This window comes from Macrotis lagotis, chromosome X (assembly GCF_037893015.1).
Source record: "Macrotis lagotis isolate mMagLag1 chromosome X, bilby.v1.9.chrom.fasta, whole genome shotgun sequence".
NCBI lineage: Eukaryota > Metazoa > Chordata > Mammalia > Peramelemorphia > Peramelidae > Macrotis > Macrotis lagotis.
In genome coordinates, this window is record NC_133666.1 from 673,276,059 (window position 1) to 673,293,844 (window position 17,786).

The 17,786-nt window shown below is 40.3% G+C and overlaps 1 protein-coding gene across 5 annotated transcripts in view; it reads left to right on the forward strand.

Annotated features, from left to right (window-relative positions):
• PTPN11 (protein tyrosine phosphatase non-receptor type 11) overlaps positions 1-5,399 on the forward strand; it is a 69,628-nt gene extending 64,229 nt beyond the window's left edge. For 3 of the 5 annotated variants that reach the window (XM_074205784.1, XM_074205785.1, XM_074205789.1), the window contains one exon: positions 34-5,399. In XM_074205784.1, coding sequence (XP_074061885.1) covers positions 34-121 — 88 coding nt within the window. In that variant the 3' untranslated portion in view covers positions 122-5,399. The remainder of the gene's footprint in view (positions 1-33) is intronic. The other 2 variants (XM_074205786.1, XM_074205788.1) reach the window with 1 other exon arrangement.
• The last annotated feature ends 12,387 nt before the right edge of the window (positions 5,400-17,786 follow it).

Here is a 17,786-nt window from a genome sequence, read left to right on the forward strand (position 1 = left end):
AGTAAATAATTTTTGACTTTCTTCTCTTTCCAGATATGACTATTCCTCCCCACCCCCAAAAGGTCAAGAAAGATGCAAGGACTTTCATGTGAAGAAAGAATTTGGAAGGTTTGCATTCTGACTGTTTAACTTCAGCTAATAAGCAAAGTGCAAAACCATATAAAGATCATGTTTTTCTCTCTCAACAATACCTGATTTACAATTGCTTGTTTTTTTTTAAATAAGAAGAAATCATCTCTACAATGTAGACAATGTTATATTTTATAGAATTTTGTTTTAAATTGAGGAAGCTATTAAATTTTCATTTCCATATTTTGCAGATGATAGTGATTAAAATTCAAGTTATCAGCATTTTTCTTTTTTAAAATTGGAGCAGATTTATTCTCTTTCTCTTTGTGAGGCATGAAAGGGCACTTTTTGAAGGAGCAATGATTTGGGAAAATCTGTCAAAACAATATCCAGTACAAATGGGAACAAATTTTTATTATTATCTATTATAACTGATAGGGGATAAAATCATGTCCTATTGCCTGAGTTAGGCTCACAGACTTGAGCATTTCCATTCCAATTGGCCACTTCCAAGTGGAAGGGGAAAGTGGTCTTTGGAGAGGAGATGCCTCCTTTGGTTAGCAGATGGCTGACTTCTCAGCCTAGTATTGAGTTTCTGTTGGGAAAACATGCACAAGGCTTTCTTTGAACCAGAGTCACTGTCTTTATGCCCAAGAGAAAATCCTTCTGCTGATGACCAGTGTTAGGTGCAGAAAAGCAGCAGTTCCTAAGCAGGGACAGGAGGTGGCCACAGCCTGGGGTGAATCCCTGTGGCTTTCATGGTCATCTAGCGACTGATAGGTAGAGACAGAAGACTCTTATGAGCTTCTGGTGATTCTTTGTGATACTCAACCCCAACTGCCCTGCTACACCTTCTGTGAGCTGATAATGGCTGGCCCTTTCCCCATGCTTGGGGCTCCTGTGGTTTTCAGTAAGGCCTTACACTTCTCTAGGTGATCTGTACTTCAGAATCCAAAGGAAGGATACATGATCTGAGCCAGGCCCCTCAGGTCAATCTGTGTGAACACAGAGGGTTGACTTAAGCAAGGCAAGGAAGGGATCAGCACCAGGAATGGGGGATAGTATTGCCAGCAGTAACTCGTTTCTGTTTCGTTGAATGGGATTTTTCACAAACCTTCTTTTACCTTAAGTGCCTTCCAGAGCCACATCCCTCTTTGCTAGGTGTGTTTCACCATTCTTCATTGTTTCTTTCAGCTGAAGTATTTTTGGTCATATTTGTAAAGACATATAAGCTTCTCTGGTGACTTTCCTTTTGAGCCCCTCTAACTACTCAGGTTCCTTGCCTATGGTTGGGTTTTGTTTCTGTTCTTTGAGCCTCCTGGGTCTCAGAAGTAGAGAGGATCCAGTTCAATGACTAGATCAGGCTCAAATCGCCAAGAGTGGGAACATCTTTTCAGTAGAGCCAGGGTAGCATGTTGGTTTTCCCTGAAGCCATTTGGGAAGGACTGTTTGGTCATTTTCACATGCAGAAGAGCGAATGCCCAGGCTGCAGTGAGACTCTGGCTGACCTTGGGATTGGGCTTACATTACATTAGGGTGAATGCAGCTAGGCCTGAGATGAGAGAGAATTTAGGCCTTCTGCCAGTGGGGGCTGCATAAAGCCCATGTTTGTGTGAATTGAAATAAGTGCATCTTTTAATTGCACGATCACTTTGAAAACTCTTTTGTTTGCCTCTACTTTATTATAGTATTTTGGACTCTTGACTTTGGGACAGACTTTCACCAGCATTATATCCTTATATTTGTACAATGATTTGATTGTACAAATGTATTTGTTGCATTAATGTCAATGCCTGTAGGGTAGAATCAGTAGTATTTGCACTCTCTGAACCCAACTTGTCCTGTAACTTGATGGTGAGGTAACTTCTTTCATTTGACTTTGTGAAGTCCTGTATGGGACATTGATTTAATGAAAACTTTTCTTATCTTCCTAAATAAGTATAGTATCACGGTATTGTCAGATTGTGTCTTAGTTCTGCCAGATCACTGAATGATTATTGAGCACTGGAACTCAATGGAACTGGGATCTCCTCAGGGTAGGCGGACACTCTTTGCAGCAATGCCACTGGCAGCCATCCACATCTTCTTGTCTTGTTCAGCCCTCATCCTTGCTGTCCTGTGACTTTTCTCCAGAGGATCTACCCAGTACCCCCAGGTTCTGCCACTAGATCTCTGGATACTGTGGGTACTAATAGGGCATGACGATCTCACAGTCAGTCATCTCTTGCTCTTGTCCTTTGACCATGCCCCTCTCTTTTCTGGTCTTCAGTCTCTCTGATGCTCTGGTTCTTTGTTGCTAAAATGCTGTAGCATGGCCATGCCCAAACCTCTGGTTATCAACAACTTTAACCCTTTAGAACAGTGGTAGTCCACTATTTGCAGCCAAGAAGCATCTTGATGCTGAATAAGCATGAGGCGGGGCAAATGGGCAAGTAGAGCTCACAGAGTTAATAGCTTAGAAAAGGTGGTTAATAAGGAAATAGCAGAACCCAGGGGCAAGAGGAGTTGATGGATGGATGGTCAGATGACCCTGAATTGTGTTTGAAGTCATATTCATTCTGTAGTCATCAGATGAATTTTGTTACCAGAGTTGACAAAATATTGGAATGCCTTTAGCAGGTAATCCGCATTTGGAAATTGTTTTCCTGTGAGTTCATTGAAAGCTTAAAGACTTCACATTGTTTATATGAGATGTGGTATGAGTTATCATTTGAACTAACAGTTTGTTAGTGAGCAACAAGGCACTTTGATAGCCTCCTGGGTGCCAAGATCAGAGGGAGACGGAGGAGAGAGGGAGAGAGTGTGAGCATCTGCCCTCAAGGAGCTCCATGCCATGCAAGAACAGTGTAAATTTTTGGAACAAAAATATGTACATTCACATTTATTAAAGTCTGTTTTTAGTTTAGGTATATCCATACTTGCTTGTTGCACCATGGCCAGCTGCCTGCCTCACCCCACCTGTAGTCCTAATTCTGAGGATCCTGTCATTTCTGTATCATGCAAAACTGAGCTGGCTCTTTTTAAGTTGGGAAGCTAGGATTCTATGTTTTGAGCTAGGGACTTTGTCTGGAATGTGATAATTGGAATTAAAAACAAAAGAAACAAGTGAATTCAACAAGAGTTCCGAGTTAACAGCTCTTTTAGGGCAAACCAGAAGCTTCTCCCTAGAGTGTGGCCCTGCTGAAAACCATGGAGACTGCTCAAGTTGAAAGGAATGGACTTTTTCATGTGGTTGATTGGGGGAGACAGGATAGGGAGAAAGAAAGGGAGGAATTCTGTTGGAAATGTGCTTTGGCACAAGGAGAGGAGATTGTCCTGTTAGCTGTTAGAGTCCATAACTAAGGTGAATTTCCATTTCTTGCAAACACACCAGCATGTGCTCATTATTCCATCTCTTCATTACCTGCATGTCTGAGCTCAAACTGGAGCCTCATCCATGCATAAAATTGACAACTTTGTCCCCAACAGCCAATTTGGGGACTCTATTGTTCAGATTTTGTTGTAGTTAAACAGTCAAGTACCATTCAGTTTTTTCTATGGGAAGGAGTTAAAACAAGCATTTAAAAAACAAACAAAACAAAACAAAAATCTATATACAGAGAGGTGTGTATTGTTTAGAAATGTGAGGACAGCCTCATCTACTGAAAACAAAGGGCAGAGCACCCAGTTAAGCACACACACATTCTCCTCCAGCCTCCCCTCACTACCAAAAAAAAAAAGAAAAAGACAAACTTTTTGCTGGGGAGTTGGTAGCACGTGTCAGATCTGGTGGCGAGTGTGCATTTGCACAGGGACAAGTGTACAGAGACAGGGGCATCGTACTGTGAACTTTTTTGAGGCACTGTGAAGTCAGTAATTAGTTATTTTTTTAAAAGTGTGGTTCCCCTAATGGGTGCTCTTCTGTAACGAGGCAATATTTGCTTCTCATATTAGCAAAGCAGGTGATTTAACTATGAAACCTGCTGCACTCTTAACCCCTGTGGACAGTAAGTCCACATTGAGTCCTTTCTGATTTTCTCAAATTTGGGCTGCACTGTGGGGGAAAGGGATGCCAGAGCCACTTCAGATGTTTAAAATGGTGGTGCTTAATTGGCTACCTTTTCCCCACATTCATTCCACCATTCTTGGATGGAATAAAAATTAACTAGTTGATTGCTACAAACAATGTATCCAGGGAGTAGGAGATTCCAGTGACAAAAGGGTATATTCATGTTTCTGGAATGAACTGTTTTGAAGCTCCATTTAAGTTCACCTTATTTATCGACTCCTATTATATCTTGAGATATTATTCTAGTAGGTGTTTTTAAAAATAATTTGACATCATGAATTATTTCTACTTCAGTGGAATGGGAAAAGGAATTGAGTTAGAAGTATTTGGTTATAGATTACTTACACCACAAGAGAACTTTAAGAGAATAATTCCTGAGGCACAACACACACATATATCTATATATATTATATATTTTTTACCAGTACAAACCTGGTACAGTTTTCGTTGACTGTGCATTGTAAGAAAAAAAACAAAAATTAAAAAAAAAGTTTTATAGCAAATGGTCACCCTGATTTATGGTTATCTTTTTAGGACTTCTAGCCATTAATTTGGACAGAACTTTTAATTTTCCCTCTTAAGCATTAGTTTAGAAATATAGTTTATTGTTATTGTATCCTCACTAAAATGTTTGCTCCTTTTGTTTTTGTTTTTGTTTGGGGCAGATTGCAGATCTATCTAGGAGTTCGTTTAAGTGTTTTTCATAACTTTTTATTACTCAAAACTAATTTGAAAAATATTTCCACGCTCAACCTCAAAACTTGTAATTATTAATTTTGCCTGTTTATTTATGACATAATTGTGATTCTTTTTATTACTAAAGGCTAATGAGAAGGGATCTTTTATTAAGCTGATAACTAGGCCTACTTTTAATTTTCCTGCAGTGTATGAAGTATTGTACCAGAGTATTAAATGAAATGTAATATTTTATTGAAAATCTATCCTTTAAAAGGAATACGTTTTAGGATGTCATCAATTTGATGTGAATCATGTAAATGTTGATAATATGCGCTGTGTTTATTATACATTTAGTGTTTCAAAAGACTCACTTATTGCCTTTTTTGCCCACCTATATTATGTAGTCAATTTGCAATTGTCAAAAAAAGACATTAAAAGAATAGTTTATGTATAGAAACAATAGTGGATGTTAATCGCCTCCCGACCTGTATTTATGGGTGTTAGTTCAGCAGCTTTGCTAGTAGCAAGGCTAAATTATCAGAGTAAAAGCGTATTTGTAAACTGTATCAGAACTGAAAATTAGGAATAAAATCATTTTCTTATATTCTGGTGTTTTTGTTTATTTCATTAAAAATCTTAAAGACACAAATGGGAAGACCTGTCAGCAGGCATTTATTAAGGGCAACTGTAGTCTGCATACTGAGCTAAGAGCTGGTGATATAAAGGCAAATATGAAACAGTTCCTGCCCTCCAAGACCTTATTGATGGAGACCATATATAGTATAAACAAAATATTAATCAACTTCTCAGGCCAGCTTAAAAAAAGGGCTGACCTATAAATGCTGTGAATCAGAAGGTCCATGGAAATGAAGATTTAGTGAGGAAGAGGAGGGAGGGAGGGAGAGAGAGAGAAGGAGAGAAGGAAAAAGAGATAACTGGATGATATTGATTCAAATTCAACCTAACATGCACTTAATAAGTGCTTAGCATGTACAAGGCAACTGTGATAAAACTTACCAGAACAGACACTAGTGAAGGAAATTTCCTCACAGGGAACTCCATATACAAAAGACATTTCAGATTTAAACCCATCCCCATTCCTCAAAATCCACATACTAATCCTCCTCCCCATCAAATTCCCAATATGCAAAACTTTATCCTAGGCAGTGGAGATAGAAGGAGAATAAGAAAAGGGTACCTGCTTGTATAGATCTGTTCTTCTGTGAGTGGGGGATAGGATGCCAATTGTACAAGAACAGTAATGTAAGAAATCATTTAATTTGAAATATAAATAAAACATGTATTCCCCCAAAAAAGAGCAAAGGGGGGGGAAGAAAAAACTACTCATCTAAATAAAAACTGAGGATTCCTTTACACTGCTCATTTGCCAATTCTTTGTCTTTTTCTTTCTGCCACAGTTTCAGTCAATAAGTTTTGTAACTCTTCCCCAAGCTTTCTTTTTTTAAAAATTAAAAATTTTTAAATTTGTTTTTCCAACTAGATGCAGGGGTAATTTTCACCAATAAATTTTTTGCAAGGTTTTTTTTTTTCTCTCCCTCCCTCTCTTCCCTCTTCCCCCCAACAGAAAACAATCTAATATAAGCCCTATATGTGTAATTATGCTAAACATAATCCATATTAATCATGTTGTGAAAGAAGAATTTAATCCAAATGGAAAATAAATGGCATAATACATAAGTCAGCTTTTAAAATTTTATTTATTTTTCATTATATTTATTTTATTTTTGTACAAATGATGTTTTTTTTATACATTGCTAACATATTCTTGCTTTTTTTTTTTTGCAAGGCAAACGGGGTTAAGTGACTTGCCCAAGGCCACATGGCTAGGTAATTATTAAGTGTCTGCGATCGGATTTGAACCCAGGTACTCCTGACTCCAGGGCCGGTGCTTTATCCACTGCGCCACCTAGCCACCCCTTAACATATTCTTGTTTAAGAGTAAACATAATAATCCCTCCTCCCAAGAAATATAGACCCTCATGAGCAATAAAGTAAAGAGGAAAAAATAAAAATAAAAAATAGCAGGGGCAGCTAGGTGACACAGTGGACTGAGCACTGGCCCTGGAGTCAGGAGCACCTGAGTCCAAATCTGGCCCCAGACACCCAACAATCACCTAGCTGTGCGACCCGGCAAACCACCCCAACCCCAGTGCCCTGTAAAAACCAAAAATCAAAACAAAGCAATAAAAAATAATAATAATAATAATGTGCTTCAGTCTGTGTTCCAACACCACCAGCTCTGCCTCGGGATAAGTCCATCACAGGCTACTTCCATATTTTTCCACTGTTGCCGTTCCTGATCACAACTCCCTCCATTCACACTTCCCCACTACCATACGCTATATTTTCTCTCTCCTTTCACTCTGTTACTCTTCTTAAATGTGCTGTAGTGTAGCCGAGTGGCACAGTAGACTGATCACCAGCCCTGGGGCCCAGAGGCCCTGAGCCCACATACCACCCCTAAGGCCCAGCAACCACCTGGCCTTGTGATCCTGGACAGGCCATCCAATCCCAGTCCTTTGCAAGAAGTAAAAAAGAAAATGTGTTATATCTGACCACTCTCCCCCACAGTCCACCCTCTCCTCTATCACTCACATCCTCCCTTCCCCTCTCTCCCTTCTCTCCTTACTCTAGATGTCTGTATCCCATTGAGAATATATGCTGTTTCCTCTCCTAGCCACCTCTGAGGAGAGCGAAGGTTCTCTCATATCCCCTAGCCTTCCCTCGCTTCCATATCATTGCAATAGCTCATAGGAATCAAAAAAAAAATCTTATATGAAATATCTTGGTCTATTCCACCTCTCCTTTCTCTTACTCCCATTACATTTCCCTTTTAACCATTGACTCCATTTTTACAATATATCTTCAAATTCAGCTCTCTTGTGCTTCACCTATAAAAAGCTCCTACCTTCTCTATTAAATAAGAAGTTTCTTATGAGCATTATCAGTATCATTTTTCTATGCAGGAATACATGTAGTTCATCATCATTAAGTCCCTCATAATTTACCCTTCTCTACTCTCTATGCTTCACCCGAGTCCTGTATTTGAAGGTCAAACATTCTGTTCAGCTCTGGCCATTCCAACAGAAACATTTGAAACTCCCCTGGTTCATTGAAAGTCCCTCTTTTTCCCCTGGAAGAAGATAATTCAGTTTTGCTGGGTAGTTGATTCTTGGTTGCATTCTGAGCTCTTTTATCTTCCGGAATGTTATATTCCAAGCCCTATGAGCCCTTAATATAGTTGCTGCTAGTCCTGTGTGATCCTGACTGTAGCTCCACGATATTTGAATTGTGTCCTTCTGGCTGCTTTTAATATTTTCTCTTTGACTTGGGAGTTCTGGAACTTGGTTATAATATTCCTGGGGGTTGTTTTTTTAGGATCTCTTTCTGGGGGAGATTGGTGGATACTCTCAATTTCTATTTTGCCCTCTGCTTCTAGGATATCTGGGCAGTTTTCCTTTAGGAATTCTTTAAAAATGATGTCAAGGCTCTTTTCCTGATTATGACTTTCAGGTATTCCAATAATTTTTTTTTTTTAGATTTTTGCAAGGCAAACGGGGTTAAGTGGCTTGCCCAAGGCCACACAGCTAGGTAATTATTAAGTGTCTGAGACTGGATTTGAACCCAGGTACTCCTTACTCCAGGGCCGGTGCTTTATCCACTATGCCACTTAGCCGTCCCTATTCCAATAATTTTTAAATTATCTTTCCTGAATCTGTTTTCCGTATCAGTTGTTTTTTTTCAATGAGATGTTTCACATTTTCTTCTAATTTTTCATTCTTTTGGTTTTGAAGTATTGTGTCTTGACTTCTCGTAAAGTCAGTAGCTTCCTTTAGTTCCATTCAACTTGTGAAGGATTTGCTTTCCTCAGAGAGCTTTCTTATCTCTTTTTCCATCTGACCAATTCTGCTTTTTAAAGCATTCTTTTCCTCAGTAACTTTTTGAACTGTTTTATCCATTTGACCTATGCTGGTTTTTAGCATGTTATTTTCTTCAGCATATTTTTCAATCTCCTTAACTAAGCTGCCCTCTTCTTTTTCTTGTTTTTTTTGCATCTCTCATTTCTTTCCCCAATTTTTCTTCTATCTCCCTCACTTGATTTTCAAAATCTTTTTTGAGCTCTGTTATAGCCTGAACCCAGTTTCCATTTTTCTTGCAGTCTTAAGATGCAGGAGTTTGTACTTCCTCATCTTCAAATTGAGTATTTTGATCTCTCTTGGGATTTGTATTTCTCAATGGTGCTCCTCTTTTTTCTGTTTACTCATTTCCCCAGCCTGTGCCTGGTTTTGGGGTGCTTCCTGAGCTTTTGAGTATTGACGCCCCACCCCCCAAGAATCTCTGTGTGTGAGGCTCTGTCTTCCCTCCTGGTCTGTGAATGACCATAAGCGTCCACCTCTGCCATGGGGCTGAGGTGGGGGGACCCTACTGTTCTATGGGGGGCCTAGCCTGTGATCAAGATCTGAATGTGGTCAGAGCCCCAGAGTCCTGTTCTAGGGACAGAGGACAAATCTTGGAAGTCTCTCTCCATTCCCTTCCCTTTGGTAAACTGAGCATGTAAGGCTCAGTTGCCTGGGGGCTCCTGCTTACCAGTTCTGCCTGCTACTGGATGAGTACCCTGAGGGCTGGGCTTGGCAGTGGTCCCACCTGCTGATCTTCCAAGTTGTGCTTGGTACTCCCAGGGGTGTAGGTTGGGAAACTACCCCCCCCGCTGCTGTGAGCCACAGCTCCCAGGTGCCCTGGGCTGCCTCTGGGAGGCTGAAGTTCCTTCACTCTGGCTGGCTGCCCCTCTAACCTCCGTGGAACGGAGCCTTTCCACTATTTTCCAGGTTACCTTGCGCTGGAGAATTGCCTCACTGGATCTGTCTGTAGGTTCTGTCTCTTGAAAATTTAGTTAGAGTCCTTATTTTATAAGTTTTGAAATATTTTAGAGAGAGAACACCTAAGAGAGGCTCTTCTCCTGTTGCCATCTTGCCTCTGCCCCCTCAACTTTTAAAAATTGAAGAGAGTAAGCTTCAGTCTGCATTTAAACTCCACACTTCCTTCTCTGCACAGATATTTTCCATTACAAGTCTTTTAGAATTGTCTTTGATTATTGCACTGCTGACATGGACAAGTCCATCATAGTTGATCATCACCCATTGTTGTTGTGGTATGGATAATGTTCTAGTTCTGCTCATTTCAGTCAGCATCAGTTCATGCTAGTCTTTCCAGGCTTTTTTGAAGTCCACCCTCATGATTTTGTTGTAGCAACAGTATTCCATTACCTTCAAATACCACAATTTGTTCAGCCACAGCCATTTCCCAGTTGATGGGCATCCCCTCAGTTTCCAATTCTTTGCCAACATGAAAAGAGCTGCTATCACTATTTTTGTCCATGTTGATTTTTTTTACCCTTTTTTTGTGATATTTCTGTCTGTCCCAACTTTCTTATAGCCATTTCGCCTCTCTTTATGACCTGGCCTCTTCCTACCTTTCCAGTGTTGTTACATCATCCCCCTTCTCTGTCCCCTATGAGCCATTGACACTTGCCTACTGGCTGCTTCTCCCACAGGATCCTCTATTTTCCTCCTCAGGACATTTTCACTGGCTGTCCTTCTTGTCTGGAAGGTTTTTTCATTCCATTCAAAATCTCCCTGATTTCCTTTAAATCTCAGCTAAAATCACATCTACTACAAGAATGCTTTCCAGGTTTTCCTTCATATTAGCACCTTTCCCTGTTGGTTATCTTTACTTTACCCTGCACTGTGTGACTCCTTTGTATGTTGTTTGCATTTTGTTTCCCCTGCTAAACTCTTGAGAATTCGCTTCTTTGAAGGAGGAGGTCCTTTCTTTGCATATTACTAGATATTACAAGATAAATACTTGTTGACTGCCCCTTGATATTATAAAGCCAAAATGAAGAACAATCTAATGGTGAGATCCTCAACACTCGTCTGCTCTGCTTCTGATGGGCCCCCCAACTTTCTGATCTGAGTGTCCTTGATAAAATCCTTACTAAATTCCAGAATTCTGACTATGGATTAATTACATGTTCTATTGCCTCTTCCTCTGCCCAAGGCTTTTTTTTTTTTGACCATTACATTTTTGTCCATTACTTTTACTTTACATGAAGATCAGGGTCTGCCTATAAACCTAATAGCACTGGGGGTCCTCTTAGACATATAAAATTCATCTTAATCAAACTTAATCGACATGTTTTATGACTCTATTGGGCCTCTTGTTAGCTCATTCCTTACCAAGATTTCTTATGATAGTTAACAGTTAATCTTGTACTGGGAACATTTTTTTCCTCCTTTGCTCTATATAAAGAATATATATAAAGCCCCTCTTTGCCTACTGCCTAGCTCCCAGCACTAACCACTCATTTTTTTTTTATATTTATTTTTAGTTTTACAATTTTTCCCCCTAATCTTGCTTCCCTCCCCCACCCCCCAGAGAAAGCAATTTTCTGGTCTTTCCATTGTTTCCATGGTATAGATTGATCCAAATTGAATGTGATGAGAGAGAAATTACATAATAAGATAATATTTTTTTTTCCCCTAAATTGAAGGTAATAGTCTGGTCTTTGTTCAAATTCCACAATTCTTTCTCTGGATACAGATGATATTCTCCATTGCAGATAGCCCAAAAGTGTCCTTGATTATTGCACTGATGGAATGATCAAATCCATCAAGGTTGATCATCACCCCCATGTTTTTTCTGGTTTTGCTTATCTCGCTCAGAATCAGTTCATGCAAATCCTTCCAGGTTTCTCTGAATTCCCATCCCTCCTGGTTTCTAATAGAACAATGGTGACTAACCACTCATTTTCATTATTCCAAAAAAAAGTCTAAGCTAATTGGGAGAAGGTCTGCGTTTTTTCAATTCTTTCTCAGATAACCTTTTGCTGAACCCAACAGCTCTTGGTGTGAACCCCAACACTTGTCTTCAGGGAGCTTATTCTTCTGGATATGTTTGTGGTTCCATTGAATGGATGTAGTAAAGGCATCTAGTCAACAAACATTAAGTGACAATTTTTTTGCCAGCCATCCAACCAAGGGCTAGAAATACAAATATAAATAAAAAGATAATCATTTCCTGCCTTCAAGGAATTTACTTTCTAATGGGGGAAGACAGTACATAAAAGGAAGCTAAAAAGTAAGGGAGGGGTTAATGCCACAGAGGTTGGGGGGGGGGACAAAGAGGTCTGAGTTGGGCATGTAATTTAGGGTAAGAGTAATGTTCTGTTCCTTCCAATTCTGATTCTCTTTGTCATGGAATGGGATTCTTTGCTCTTGGACTTGCTCTTTGAGGTTACAACTTGGAGGTTTTTGCTTTTTTTGGGGGGGGAGCTTTGAGATCTAAGAGGAATAGACAAGATGCCCATGAAAGATTTAATTTTTATTTTTTTAAATTTAAATTTTTTTTGCCTTTTAACATTTTGTTTCCCAAATATATACAATAGTAATATATACCAGTCATTTTTTGTAAGGTTTTGAATTTTACAATTTTGTCTCTGACCTCCCCCCCCCACAGAAGGCTCTGATAGTCTCTACCTTGTTTTCATGCCATACATTGATGTAAATTGAATGTGTTATAAGAGCAAACATAACTCCCCCCCCGAAGATGAGAAACCTCAAGAATAGAGGGAGAAAAAAAATTGTACGTCAGTCTGTGTTCATAGTGCAATGGCTCTGTCTCTGGGGTGAGTTGCTTTATTTATCATAAGTCCACCAGAGAAGTTGCTTCAATACTTTTCCCACAGTTGCTGTTACTAGCTGTGTTTCCCTCCACTCTATTCCTCTCCACTCTAATTTATTCTGTTCTCTCTCTCCTTTCATCTTAGCCCTGTCCAAAAGTGTGTTACATCTGAGTACCTTCTCCCTCAATCTTCCCTCTCTTCTATCACCTATTCCCCCCTTCCCTCCCCCATTCCACCTTATCCTGTCCCTTTTTATTTTTCTCTAGGGTAAGATAGATTTCCTCACCCTATTAAGTGTATGTCATTTTCTCTCTGAGCCATTTCTGATGAGAATGAAGGCTCACTCATTCCCCCTTGCCTTCCCCCCCCCCCTTCCACTCCATTGAAAAAGCTTTTTCTTGACTTTTATGTGAAATTTCTTAGCTTCTTCTTCATCTCCTTTCTCTTCCTCCCAGTACTTTCCTTTATCACCCATTGACTCCATCTTTTTACTATATTATATCATTATATTACACTTCTTCCTATGTCCTGTCTATATATGCTCCTTCTAGCAGCTCTTATAAATGAGAAAGTTCATATGAGTTAACAGTATCTTCTTCCCATGCAGGAATGCAAACAGTTCAATATCATTAAGTTCCTCATAGTTAGTCCTCATCCACCCCCCCCCCCCCCCCCCCCCAGGGTTCACCAGAGTCCTGTACTTGAAGATCAAACTTTCTGTTCAGCTCTGGTTGTTTCAATAGGAAAGTCTGAAAGTCCCCTGTTTCATTGAAAGTCCATCTTTTCCCCTGAAAGAGGATGTTCAGTTTTGCTGGGTAGTTGATTCTCGGTTGTAAACCAAGATCTTTTGCCTTCTGGAATATCATATTCCAATCCTGACAAGCCCTTAATGTAGATACTGCCAGATCCTGTGTAATTCTGACTATGGAGCCTCAGTAGTTGAATTGTTTATTTCTGTCAGCTTTTAGAATTTCCCTTTGATTTGGGAGTTTTGGAATTTGGCTATACTATTCCTGGAAGTTTTTCTTTTGGGATCTCTTTCAGGAGGTGACTGGTGAATTCCCTCAATTTCTATTTTACCCTCTGCTTCTAGGATCTCAGGTTAATTTTGTTGTATTATTTCGTGAAAAATGAAGTCTAGGCTCCTCCTGATTGTGGCTTTCAGATAGCCCAATAATTCTTATTTTTTTATTTTTATTTTTTAATTTATTTTTATTAAAGATATTATTTGAGCTTTACAATTTTCCCCTCAATCTTGCTTCCCTCCCCCAACCCCCCATGACCAATAATTTTTTTTTTAATTTTTTAAAAATTTATTTTTATTCTCATTTTGTACAAATTTTTTTTACATTAATAAAATATTCTTGTTTACAAGTAAACAAAATACCCCTCCTCCCCCATGAATATAGATAGACTTGTTTGGGTGAAAAAAGTAAAGGGGAGAGAAAAAATTAAAATAAAAAATAATAATAGTAATAATTGTAGGTATGGCCAGGTGGCACAATGTACCAAGCACCAGCCCTGGAGCCACGAGCATCGGAGTCCATATCCAGCCTCGTAAACCCAACAATCACCCAGCCATGTGACATGCAAGCCACCTGATCCCCACTGCTCTGCAAAAATGAAAAAAAAGAAAGAAAAAACCCAAAATAAAATAAAATAGTAATAATAGTAGGGGTGGCTAGGTGGCAGACAGAGCACTGGCCCTTGAGCCAGGAGCACCCGGGTCCAAATCCAGCCCCAGACACCCAAAGATCACCCTGCTATGTGGCCCCAGGCAGGCCACCCAGCCCCACTTGCCCTGCACCCTCCCCCAAATAATAATAACAAAAATGTGCTTCAGTCTTTGTTCCAACACCAACAACTCTGTCACGGGTGGATCACATTCTTTATGATAAGTCCATCACAAAAGTTACTTCCATATTTTTCCAACATTGCCATTGCTGATCGCAACTCCCTCCTTTCTTATTTCTCCACTACCATGTACTCTATTTTCTCTCTCCTTTCACTATGACTCTGCTGTAGGGTCGCTGAGTGGCACAGCAGACAGATCCCTGGTCCTGGGGCCAAGAAGCCCTGAGCCCCCATACCACCCCTTAGGCCCAGAATCTACCCAGCCCTGTGGTCCTGGGCAGACCTTCCATTCCCAGCCCCTTGCAAGAAGTAAGAAAGAAAATGTGTTATATCTGACCACTCTCCCCCCATGGTCCATCCTCTCCTCCTTTATTCACATCCCCACCCCTTCCCCCTGCTCCCCCCCCTTCTTCTTGCTGCAGATGTCTATACCCCATCGAGTATATTTGCTGTTTCCTCTCCTAGCCATCTCTGATGAGAGCAAAGTTTCCCTCATTCCCCCTTGCCTCCCCCCTTCCATATCATTGCAATAGCTCATTGTAATAAAAAAAAATCTTATGTGAAATATCTTGGACTATTCCCCCTCTCCTTTTTCTTTCTCCCATTCCATTTCCCTTTTTTTCTATTGACTCCATTTTTACACCATATTTTATCTTCGAATTCAGCTTTCTCCTGTGCTTCAACTATAAAAGCTCTCTCTACCTGCTCTATTAACTGAGAAGGTTCATATGAGTATTATCAGTGTCATTTTTCTATGCAGGAATACATGTAGTTCATCCTCATTAAGTCCCTCATATTTCCCCCCCTCTCCTCCAATCTCCATGCTTCACCTGAGTCCTGTATTTGAAGATCAAACCTTCTGTTCAGCTCTGGCCATTCCAAAAGGAACATTTGAAATTCCCCTGGTTCATTGAAAGTCCATCTTTTTCCCTGGAAGAGGACATTCAGCCTTGCTGGGTAGTTCATTCTTGGCTGCATTCTAAGCTCTCTTGCCTTCTGGTATATTGTATTCCAAGCCCTACAAGCTTCCAATGTAGTTGCTGCTAAGTCCTGTGTGATCCTGACTGCAGCTCCACGATATTTGAACTGTGTCCTTCTGGCTGCTTGTAATATTTTCTCTTTGACTTGGGAGTTCTGGAACTTGGCTATAATATTCCTAGGGGTTGGTTTTTTGGGATCTCTTTCTCTGGGGGATTGGTGGATTCTTTCCATTTCTATTTTGCCCTCTGCTTCTAGAATATCAGGGCAATTTTCCTGTAGTAATTCTTTGAAAATGATGTCAAGGCTCTTTTCCTGATCATGACTTTCAGGTATTCCAATAAATTTTAAATTATCTTTCCTAAGTCTGTTTTCCATATCAGTTGTTTTTTCAATGAGATATTTCACATTTTCTTCTAATTTTTCATTTTTTTTTGTTTTGAAGTATTGGTTCCTGATTTCTGGTAAATTCATCAATCTCCCTGAATTCTATTCTTTGTCTGAAGGATTTGTTTTCCTCAGAGAGTTTTCTTATCTCTTTTTCCATCTGGCCAATTTTGCTTTTTAAAGCATTCTTCTCCTCAATAACTTTTTGAACTGTTTTATCCATTTGACCTAAGCTGGTTTTTAGCATGCTATTTTCTTCAGCATTTTTTTGGATTTCCTTGACTAAGCTGCTGACTTCATTTTCATGTTTTTCCTACATCTCTCTCCTTTCTTTTCCCAGTTTGTCTTCCAACTCCCTCATTTAATTTTCAAAGTCTTTTTTGAGCCCTGTCATAGCCTGAGCCCAATTTCTGTTTTTCTTGGAGTCTTTAGATGCAGGAGCTTGTGCTTCCTCATCTTCAGACTGAGTATTTTGGTCCTTCTTGGGCTCATTTGCAAAATATTTCTCCATAGTTTTCTTTTTGTTTCTCTGCTTGCTCATTTTCCCAGCCTGGGCCTGGTTTGGGGTATTTCTTGAGCTTTTGGGACACTCCCACAAGGGTCTCAGTGTGTGAGGTTCTGTCCTCCCTCCTGGTCTGTGAATGACCATAAGCGACCCCCTCTGCCACGGGGCTGAGGTGGGAGGGGGCCCTGCTGTTCTATGGGGGGGGCCTAGACTGCGATCAGGATCTGAATGTGGTCAGAGCCCCAGAGTCCTGTTCCAGGGGCAGAGGACAGAGCTCTTCAGTCTCTCTTCACTCCCCTCCCTCAGCTCAATGGGCTCATGCCCTGGGGGCTCCTGCTTACCAGCTCCACCTGCTTCTTTTTCCTGGATCAGGGCTGGGGAAAGACCATGCTGCTTGCTGTGTGCCCTGAGGGCTGGGCTCCACGTGCTTGGTTTGGCAGAGGTCCCCGGCTGTTCCCCCACTTTGTGCTATGTGCTCCTCGGGGTGCAGCTCTGGAGACTCCCCCGCTGCTGTGAGCTGAGACTCCCAGCGCCCTGGGGCTGCCTCCGGGAAGCTGAGGTTCTTTGGCTCTGGTGGGCCACCCCTCTGGCGGGCTGCCTCTCCAGGGCCGCCTCTCCAATCCCGTTCCTTTCCAGGTTACCTTGAGTGGGAGAACTTCCTCACTGGGACCCTTTGTGGGTTCTGTCTCTCGAAAGTTTAGTTAGAGTCCTTAGCTGATGAATTTTATCAGAGAGCTCCTAAGACTCGATCCCTTCTTGTTGCCAGCTTGGCTCCACCCCCCGACCAATAATTTTTAAATTATTTCTTCTAGATCTTTTTTTGAGGTTCATTGTTTTTTTCAGTGAGATATTTCACATTTTCTTCTAATTTTTGGCTTTGTTGGAAGAGTTTTATTTCTTCCTGATTTCTTGCAAAGCCATCAGCTTCCTTTAGTTCCATTCTGCATTTGAAGGAGTTATTTTCTTCAGAGAGTTTTTTTTATCTCCTTTTCCAGCTGGCCAATTCTGCTTTTTAAGGCATTCTCCTCATTTGCCTTTTGTGTTGCTTTTTTCCATTAGGCCTAAAACTGGTTTTTAACAAATTTTTTTTTAGGTTTTTTTAGTTTTTTTTTTTAGGTTTTTTTTGCAAGGCAAATGGGGTTAAGTGGCTTTGCCCAAGGCCACACAGCTAGGTAATTATTATTAAGTGTCTGAGGCCAAATTTGAACTCAGGTACTTCTGACTCCAAGGCCTGTGCTCTATCCACTGCGCCACCTAGCTGCCCCAACAAATTATTTTCTTCAGTATTTTCTTGTATATCTTTCACCAAGCTTTTGATTTGGTTTTCATGATTTTTCTGCATTGCTCTAATTTCTCCTCTCAATTTTTCCTCGAATTCCCTTAATTGCTTTTCAGTCTTTTCTTAACTCATGCATAGTCTGAGCCCATTTTCTGTTTCTCTTGGAGGTTTTGGATACAGAAGCTTTGATTTTGTTGTCATCTGAGCATGTGTTTTGATCTTCCATGGGACTAAAGTAATTCTCTATGGTCAGATTTTTCTTTTTTCTGTTGTTTACTCATTTCCT